The 10,080-nt window shown below is 33.3% G+C and overlaps 1 protein-coding gene across 1 annotated transcript; it reads right to left on the bottom strand.

Annotated features, from left to right (window-relative positions):
- Positions 1 to 3,924: 3,924 nt before the first annotated feature.
- On the bottom strand, positions 3,925 to 8,011 carry LOC120175815 (protein CHUP1, chloroplastic-like). The gene is made up of 7 exons (XM_039182371.1): positions 7,165 to 8,011; positions 5,782 to 6,666; positions 5,548 to 5,679; positions 5,029 to 5,210; positions 4,833 to 4,944; positions 4,556 to 4,699; positions 3,925 to 4,449 (listed from the first exon to the last, which is right to left on the bottom strand). Exons 1-7 carry the CDS (start codon positions 7,951 to 7,953, stop codon positions 4,369 to 4,371), a joined length of 2,325 nt encoding a protein of 774 aa, XP_039038302.1. The 5' UTR covers positions 7,954 to 8,011; the 3' UTR covers positions 3,925 to 4,368.
- Between the last annotated feature and the right edge of the window lie 2,069 nt (positions 8,012 to 10,080).

The following is a 10,080-nucleotide window of genomic DNA, read 5'->3' as shown; positions in this document are numbered from 1 at the left end:
CTTAATGGAATATATATATTAGTCACTCTTATTAATGGTATATATATATATATATATATATATATATATATATATTCATTCTTTTGTGTAACTATAATTTAATTAGAGATAGAGCTTAGTTTGATATTTTTCCAAGCTGTTTTAATTGTGCTTTAGTTTAATGATAAAATTATTTTGGATAAATTATACCATTAGTCATCAAACTATTATTTTTTTACTTTATTTATCAATCTATTTTTTTTAAATGAATGAATTAATGACACTGTTGACATATTTTTATCTTTTTGTATTCTTTTTTTTTATTTTCGATATTTTTAGTCACTATCTTATTAACGGAATTATTATTGTTGCATTGAGTGGAATTGTACACAGGATCCTTTACATTTAGCCATTAAGTTGGATAAAATTTATCAAAATTTATATTTAAGTTAAATTGTATCATGTACGAACTAAGTATTCTTTGTAGTAAAGAAATTGTTATTATTCTTTAAGGAATCGAGTTCCATAGTTGTAAAAAGCGCACCTGAGGCGCAAAAGCGCAGAGGCTCACTGAACGGGACTTTTTCAACACTGAAGCGAGGCACGTAGCTTAGGCGCACCTACGCGTAGCGAGGCGCAACGAGGCACTGAGACACGAGGCTCAGTCGAGGCACAATTGAGGCTCGATGAGCTGAAAACCTTGTAATTATTATTGCAGGGCTTCTCACCTATGGGTTGACCTCCTAAAACCCTCAATCGACTGAAGATGATGAAATGGCAGCATTGTATTGCCTTTTTTGAAAGGGATCAGGAGATCGGAACTCGAGAAAGGATCAGTCAAAACGACACCGTTTTTCGGGTCTCCAGTTGCACTGAGCATGAAATTCAGTGGGAAAGTGAGAAACATAAGAGCGAAAGCTTACCTTGTTTAACGAAAGAATCTCCGGTCAGAGACTAAGAGAAAGAGAGAGAATGTTGCGATCGGATTTTGGTGGTCGAAGAGATGGAAACAGAGAGACAAAGAAAAAGGCTGAAGAAGCGAAGTGAAAGTGAAAGTGAAAGAAGACAATCATATTAATAATGATATTTATAAACACGTGTGTATTTATCAACAATTTACACAAAGTTTGAGAAAAGATAAAATCCATAACTATTATTTTACTCAGCATAATTTGTTTTATTGTGATTTCTTAATTTTTCACGTTACCAAAATATTATTAACATGTAAATACAATCTTTTTGTTTTATTAATAAATTAATAATATGATAATTTTTTATTAATTTAAAATTTTTAACTTATAATTATTTAACATATTGATCGTGAATTAATATGTAAATTGAAATAATTTCAAACAAACCTTGGAAAGGCTGATACAATATAATATGATATTTTATTGAGGCAATACAATGTTGTCATCATCTTGAGTTGAAGCTCCAAAGGAAAAGAAAAAGCTATACTACACCTTGTAGATGAAGATGATGAAGTTGTTATGCTAGAGGAGAGTGACACTGAAGAAGAAGAAGACATTGGGGATTGTGAGACGGATGAGGAGGAAGATGATGACATACCACTTGATGAGGATGAGTTTGATATTTGATGATGATTATCAATGACTTTATTTGATGTTTTGTTTATGCATGTTTAATATTTTTGTTAAACTTAGTACTTGATTATGCTTGTTGATAGCTTTTATGACGTTGGGTTGGTATTTTGAGTTTGAGAATGAACTCTATTGAAGTTTAATATTGGGTATCTATGATATTTGAGTTTGATTGCATTAATATATACATATATTACAATTTTTTGGATATCATGCGCCTCGCCTTCGTGAATCCTGCTCCTTTCATGCGCCTCAAAGCTCAGGACACTTTGCGCCTCGATGCGCCTTGAGCCTTTGATAACTTTGTCGAGTTCGACCACCATAGATGTTAGGAGTCTGAGCAATCAATTTCGAAAGGTTGAAAGTTATCTTTAAATAGATAATGTCTTGTATTTATCCCAGATTAATCAAAATAAAATAAAGTTAAACTATATCATTAATTTAAAATTATATTAAAATTATATTAAAATGATACTAGAGTGGATCGAACATGGGAACAACGGGAAAGTAATCCAATTAGAAATTATATGTATTTAATTACGTATCCAAATATAAACACACATACGAAAGAAAAAATGCATTGCCAACGAAGAACAACAAATAAACATATTTTTTAAAGAAAAAAAAACTATACCTTTGTTGTTTATCATTGTAATGATTGTCCCTTTTTCCCATATGTATGGGGTAAGGGGGAGGTAAGATAGTAGGCTACCCCCAACACTAAGTTGAGAGCAACTTCCGTAAGAGACCTTCGAATTATGAAATGCCCTCCGTGGGACTCGATCCCACGACCTCAAGATTAAGAACCTTGTGCTCTACCAACTGAGCTGGATGATCATTTCTACAATTAATCAATTATATATATTTAGAGTGATTATAATTTTATCTCTATATTATTCCTATTAAAGGGATAGTCCATTTTCATTATTCATTTGTACACATAATTTGATAGTTTCTTTCTTTCTCGGAAAAAAATTCGTTGAAGAGAGTAACACAAACAAGTTTTGTTTTACTTTGGGTACGTAAAGTTTGAAAGGTTATGTTAATCTTAGGGACACATCTATTATAATCATTATATCAATTCCGACCAAAAAACAATGATTTTATCATGACATAATAAATTATTTTATTTTATTAATCAATACTAACAATATTATTTTCTTACAATCACGGTTTATATCACCAAGAAAATTCAACAGGAGCTGAAGTTTTAGTGTAAGGTAAATCTCCAGCATATCATGTCAACAAAATTCATTATTAGAAAGAAATAGAGGCAATCATTGACTAAGCGTTAAGCCATATAACTATAAAATATCATAAAAATAAAGTTTATGCTAATGAGAATCTGACCTGGATGCCTACAACTACTGGTCCGACAATTCTTTGTTCATCACTGCTGTTGTTTCTTCCTTTTCTGCTAAGAATTTCTAGAAGATTGTTTACCAAATAAGATGGTAAATTTTCGTTCCCTAAGTCGATAGAGTTTAGAATGGAAATATAAGAGTTGATGTGGAAGAAAGAGCTTTTACTGTATTTAAGCTTCGTCCATGGCAAAAAAAAAGTAAGCTACAACGATGGTACGATGGGTGGATGAACATTGCATGAGCTTTTATTACTAAGTTGATAAAATTATTAGAATATATAAACTAAATATATGTGATAAAAAAATAATTAATTTTGTTGTGATTGAATAAAAAAAATACTAATTGTCTGCACGTAGAAAGAATTATGTTCTCATTTGAACCAAGAGATTAAGAAATTCGAAGAGGTCTCTGGTGAACAATACTAATTGTGTGCACTGAGGAACAATATTAGCCCTAATAATGGGTGATTGATACGCGAAGAGGAGGAGAAAAGCACACAAGCATCATCGACTAGCCACTTTTGTTTGAATTACATAATCTTAAAGGGAAAAAAATGAACTTTTCTTTTTATTAGAAAAGAACAAAAGAAGAGAAATCTATGTTTTCCTTTGTCACTGCAACAATTAGTAGGATCACCCATGTCCTTATTGGAGTCTTCCACAATGCTTTCGGTATGTGATTTTTTTTTAGTTTTCATCATATAGACAACCATTTCAACTGCATTCGATGCTTCGGAGAGGGAATAAGTTGCTTCATCTACCAATGCATTAATCATACCTACTTGTTGCAGTCCATTTTTTATTTTAAATTTAACAGGCTACAGCAAATTCTATTTAGAGATATAATTGGTGCATTGGTAGGTGAAGTGATTGCTTCCCTCTCTGAAGCATTGGATGCGATTGAAATGGTTGTCTCTGGCACGAAAACTAAAAAATCACATGCCGAAAGCATTGTGGAAGATTGGTGATCTTACTAATTGTTGCATTAACAAGGAGAATGTAGATGTCTCTTCTCCTTTTGTTCTTCTCTAATAAAAGAGTTCATTTTTACACATGATAATAGTGTGATTCAGGTAGAAGTGAAGTTGTAATTTCTTTACACGTGATACTGCTGATACAGCTCACATTTCACCTTGCACTTGCACTTGCCGCAGCAGCATGTTCAGCAATCCGATCATTTAGCATCATCATCGTCTAACCAAGTATCTTCACTTCCTCTTCTACCCCACAATCCTCTATTTCTAAGACTTTATGCCCTGGAACAACAGCAACAAACCATGCTGCTGCTTTGCCATAAGCATTGAAAATCAAAACACTTTTTCCCCACACTTCTAATAATATATAAGAAGGTGACCAAACCACACAACTCTCTGCCCCCAAACACACAAGGGAAATAAAACAAAAAACCTCCCTTGCCCTTTACTACTACTTCTTGTTAAGGAGGTTGGCAAGGTTCCGGAGTTCCTCAAACGCATGCATCGTTTCGGAGTCGAATCCTCCTGCAAACTGCACCCATACAACCACCACAAGGGTCACTCTAGGCCTTTTAAACCCATTCCATTCAAATACCTACCCTAAAACATTATCTACTAATCGTACAACGATAACGAACCTGGTGTATTCTGAAAGCAAATCTAACTCCTTGGAGGAGCATATAGTCCATCGACGGATCCTTTTCCAGCGTTGCCTTGGACTGCAGTTCCATGGCTACCCTTTTCATGTACCTCTTCGCCAGTTTCACCGATCCAAGCTTAATCTGCAGTGAACACTCATTAAGCCTTCTATCCTATCCTATTGAGATGATGCTTATACATAGAAGCATATAAAAGGTGTATGAACGCATGTCCAGTTTGGTTATTTTTCGATTAATAAAGTAAAACTCGAAGTACCTTGCTTATAATCCCATTGTCAAGCATCCAGTCTGTGGGAATTTGGAATTCCCTGCAGTTGCGCATCAATGACTCTCTTGTACGTAGGAGGTTATAAACTGTACGTTCCATCCTGGGAATTTAGTTCAGAAGAATTTTTCAGAGGTTTTCAGCTTGAATGATATGGAGAAATGGACAAAATGTTCAGCATTCTTACTTCTCAGACAAGGCAACCATTTTCTTTAAGGCAATATCACAAGGCACTCTGGAATCATCCTTGTAGTATAATACCTCAGACTCCAATTTCTTGAGATCTCGGTATCCGAATGCCGCTTCGCGTAATGTGTCGGCTTTTTTCTCAGGCCAAGCGAAGTGCTTCAAAACTGCCCTTTCATCAACCTTCAAAAGTTTTTTAGATTTTTCGAAAACCATAGTAGAGTCAGAACACTGCATGAATTCCAGTTAATTGTAATACATAAAGGTATCTTTCCATCAGTTCAATGATGGGCGTGCAATATATCATTTTAAGCATACTATATAGAATTATTACTATAGAAAAATTATATATGTTGCTTAGACTCGAGTGTAAGTGCCGTCGTGTATGTATCCCGGTATGATGATTTTCGTTTTTCATTTATGTATCGAAAATGATTAATAAGAGCAACATAGTTGTGCATAGTTCACATGTACCATACGAAATAGACAGTCACTAAAACTTTAATAATTAGCAACTTACTAGATAGCAAAGCTCATCATCAAGCCATTTCACAAATGCTACAACATCTTCGATGTTCCGATAAACCGCATTATTTACTTCTCTTATCAACGAATTCACGAATTCTCCTTGAGTTTCAACATCCGCCTTTATCTGCATAAACAATGAACCAACAATGGGTAGAACCAAGTTTGATATTTTATAATAAGATGTTCATACAAATGTTGAGTTTCAGTGAACTAGACATGCACTTACAGCCAGCAAATGTGATGATCTATTCTCGATTTCACCGATCATGCTGCTACGAACGTTAGCAACATCAGGCACATCACAGATTCCTCCATTTGTGGAATCTTTCCTAGAACCCCTTTTCATGAGTGAATGATAAAACTCGACTACTTGCGGAGCACGTTTCACGACACCGGCACTACTTCTCACTGAAAACTTCGGAGGGGGCGGTGGGGGCGGTGGTGGAATTTGTGTACAACTTTCATCTTTAGGTCCAAATGGAATAGAACAGGAAGGTCTGGGAGGAGGATTAGGAATCCTCAAAGCCCTTTTCTCAAAATCTAAAGAAGCTGAAGAAGCAGCAGCTGTAGACTTTTGAGAACTTAACGGCTCAGCCTCCTTATCTATTTCTTTGGTACACATAAAACCATCAGATTGCCTTCTCTTATTTGGTATTAACTCTTGTATGTAACATTTTGATCCACTTATAGAATGTCTTCTTCCAGGGCTTCTCAGCTCCTCTATATGCACCCATTCCTTGTCCCCTATATTATCTGCATACTCTGAACTTGAAAATTGTTGGCTAGTAATAGACCATTTCTTCATCTTTTTCATAAAATTCAATCTCTTAACACTTGCGCTACTTTGTTCTGAGCTCTTACTGCTTGCTGAATTAGGTGAGCTCACATACTCAACCTTGCATTGAACTGGACTTAATGGCTTATCAAAATTCGTAGTCGAACACGAATTCCGTAGTTCATCTCGTAAACATGAATTAACCCACCTCAAGTATGCAAGCTCCTCGACTTCATTCAATCGGCTCATTTGCAGACCTTCCACTTGTTTGCTCAGGTTTTCATTTGTATGTCTTAACATTGATGCCTCGGCTTTAGCTTTCGCAACAACATCACTCTGATAAAACCAAGATACGAACAGCAATAAAATAGAGAGAGAGAAAAAAACAGATAGTTAATGCAAAAATAAGTCGATCGTCTTCTTGATTCATCAACCAAAAAAAGGGGAAAAAAGTGTCTTGCATCATATGTCTCCAAGCTATAATTCTAATTTTAAATTAGTACTTCAACTTTTGAATATTCCAATTTCATCCTTAAATTATGACTCTCATTCTAAATTAATCCTTATACTTTTGAACATTCTAAATTTATCCCTAAATTATGACATCCTTTCTAAACTAATCCCCAAACTTTTGAATATTCTAATTTCATCCCCAAATATAAAGTTAGAGGACGAATTTAGAATGAAGGTCATAATTTGGAGATGAAACTGAAATGTTCAAAAGTTTGAGGATTAATTTAGAATGATAGTCATAGTTTAGGGATAAAATTAAAATATTTAAAAGTTTAATGACCAATTTAAGTCAAAAAAATAAATAAGGGTTAATGAAACTACCTCATTAGATTTGGCAAGAGAAGCTAACTGGGATTCCAAAGAAGAAAGCTTGCAAGCAATATTCCTCTTTTGCATCTGCAACTCCTTGTTCAACCTCCTCAACTCCACCACTTCCATTTCAAGATCCCTATTCGATTGGGGTTTCTTCGAAATCTCCAAATTTTCTTCATTCCTCTCCAAAATGGAAGTCAAAGTTGCCAGTTGATCACATAAGCTGCTCCTCTCAGACTCCAACAACCCAACTCGGGTTGAAAGATTATCTACTTCAGTGTTCCTTGTTTCAAGCTGCTTTTCGAGGTCCAAAACCATAGCATTTGTCTTCCACTCGGTAAGCTCAGCTTGCAGCTTAAACTCCCTCTCTTTGGACTCCTGAAGAAGGGTCCTAACGTGGTCTAATTCGATGAACAAATCGCGAGAACCGGAGGACTGTCTCCGGTGCGTTTGGTAGAGCTGAGGGTGAACTTGGGTTGCATTAACTGAGCAAGATAAATCAGTGATGAGAGACCTTTTAACTCTAGAATGGGAATGCAGAACTGGGTTGTTTTGGTTGGTGTTTGGGAGGTCGGAATTTGAAAGAGGAGGCTTCTTGGTTTGGACAGTGATGGTTTGAACCTTGGTTTTCTTGTCGGCTGTGCCTGTGAAGCCCTTCACAATGTGTGAACCCCATGAAGACTTGGGCTTGGATTGATTGGCAATGGTCTTTGTGTGCAGAGATTTTGGTGCTTGGTTTTGATCACCGAATTTTGATGATGCTTTGGCTCTGTTCTCTAATGAGTTATTGTCTCTCATTGTAAAGGCTTCAGAATGAGAAAAAATAAGAAGATTTTTCAAGACAATTGAAGGAAGAAGTAAAACGACAGGAACACTACATTCTCAGAGAAAAACTGAGATTTAATTATAACTTTGGAAAATGCTAAACATAAGTTGATATGAAGGGAAGAGTAAAAACAAATGAAAGTTGGAAGATTTGAAATTTGAAGTTTATTTGTAGGAGCAGAGAGAGAGAGAGAGAGAGGAGGAGGAGCTAATGGCAGCAGCTTTCTTTTGTTTATTTATCGTGTTTTGTTCCCCTTCATTTTTAAACTTTTGAATTTTGAATTTTTTTATTATATTATTTTTTTAAGACTGCAATTGCAACGGTCCTTTTTTGGGTAGTCGAGGCCCACATTCGACCCCCGTTACAAGCACCGAAAGATGGTGTACGTGCTCAGCAAAACTAGACTTGACAATTGACATTGCTATTAAAAGTGGATTTCAATCTCCCAAACACGTCTCGAAAGAAAAAAAAAAAGCATAAAATATAGGATGGTCACTGATTTTTTGAAGATATATATTTTTTGGATTTAATCGGATTAATCAAAAAAATTGACCTAATTTGAGCAATTATCATCTTAAATTAAGGATGCGTTTGGTTGGGGGAATGTGAGATTCTCATGGAAATGGAATTCACATTCTCCCGTTTGGTTGGCCGGGAATGTCATTCTCGACAATCTTACATTATCAATAGTGGATTTTTTGGGGTATATTATCGGGAATGTCATTACATCTCTTTCCTTAGGTATTGTTGGATTACCGACGTTTTGGACTAAAATGCCCTTAATTTTTTTTCTCAAAAATATCCTTATTCTGTCATTGAATAATAAAAATTCTACGAAGGTTAAATTACAAATTTATCCTTAAACTATTTTAGATTTATAAAAAAAAAAGTTTATAATTAAAATTTTATATGAAGTTCAGTGGTTAAAATAAAATTTTACACTTTCATTAAACCTTTTTATATTTTTAATTTTATAAAAAAATTATATAAATTTTATGAATTTAAATTTTTTAAAGAAAATATATAAATATTTTCAACTTGTTAAAAAAAACAAATATACAATAAGGACAATTTGATTAAATATACATTCTAATAATTTTTTATTCCTTTAACTAAACACGGTAATCTTACATTTATGCTAAACCAACCAAACACAAAATACAACATTCCAGTAATCCTATTCCCTGGTAATCTTTTATTCCCACTGGTAATCTTACATTCCGTGAACCAAACGCACCCTAAAAGAATGATTGTTATTCTTCTAGATCTCAAGTTTGAGTACTAAAAATTACATGACATTTGAACGTTCATTATCAAATGGTTGAGAGTGTTTAAAACAGATATTACTGCTTATAAGCATCGTAGATGAATTAAAAAAAATCATTGATCCAGTCAATAATCTTTAGAGTAAATGATTAAAAAATATCAGTTAAAATATTCCATCCAAGAAAGAAAGAAAAGAAAAATGAGAATTTTACTTGAAATGGGTATTTGACTTATAATTTAAGGGAGATGGGATATGTTAATTACATAATTAGTTATTATTCATGAAGTTATATTTATATAAATTAGTTAAATTTATTTTTATTAGTTTAGTTTAATTTGAATAATTCATTGTATAAAATAATGCAATTTAAAATTTGATGACTTATAAAATAAGTCATTAAGATGCTTAGATTGATTTTCCAATAAAATATGTTATAAGAAAGTTTGAACGTTAATAATATTTTCATAAAATTATAGTCAATAAATACATAATATAATAACTAAGTGTTAAAAAATAATTTTGCAAGTAATATTGAAAAGATATCTAAAGATAATAATTATCATTTAACTGCTGAGATAGTTTAGTTTGTATTTGTTATTTAATTTATAAATTTACTTAAAATGATATCCACATAACCTAAACATTATTTATAAATGGGTAAATTACATAGATCGTCACTAAATTTTCTTATCTCTTATTTTGATCATTTTAATTTTTTTTACTTTAATAACTAAATTTTATATATTGAATTTATTTAGTCACTCTTCTATTAATTTATTAAAATAGTGATGGTGTGACATTTTAACTCTAACTTTTCCTTTTACTTGACTTT

The sequence above is a fragment of the Hibiscus syriacus genome, unplaced genomic scaffold (assembly GCF_006381635.1).
Source record: "Hibiscus syriacus cultivar Baekdansim isolate YM2019G1 unplaced genomic scaffold, ASM638163v2 tig00112215_pilon, whole genome shotgun sequence".
Taxonomy (NCBI): Eukaryota; Viridiplantae; Streptophyta; class Magnoliopsida; order Malvales; family Malvaceae; genus Hibiscus; species Hibiscus syriacus.
This window is presented reverse-complemented; position numbering and strand designations above follow the sequence as displayed.

What these genes read in the sequence shown, in the direction of transcription:
- LOC120175815 (XM_039182371.1), bottom strand. Translation starts at nt 7,953, where the DNA reads ATGAGAGACAATAACTCATTAGAGAACAGAGCCAAAGCATCATCAAAA. An exon ending in CTCTTGCCAAATCTAATGAG is followed by an intron (nt 6,667 to 7,164) that starts GTAGTTTCATTA and finishes TGGTTTTATCAG; the next exon opens with AGTGATGTTGTTGCGAAAGC. An exon ending in ACAATGGGATTATAAGCAAG is followed by an intron (nt 4,700 to 4,832) that starts GTACTTCGAGTT and finishes TGTTCACTGCAG; the next exon opens with ATTAAGCTTGGATCGGTGAA.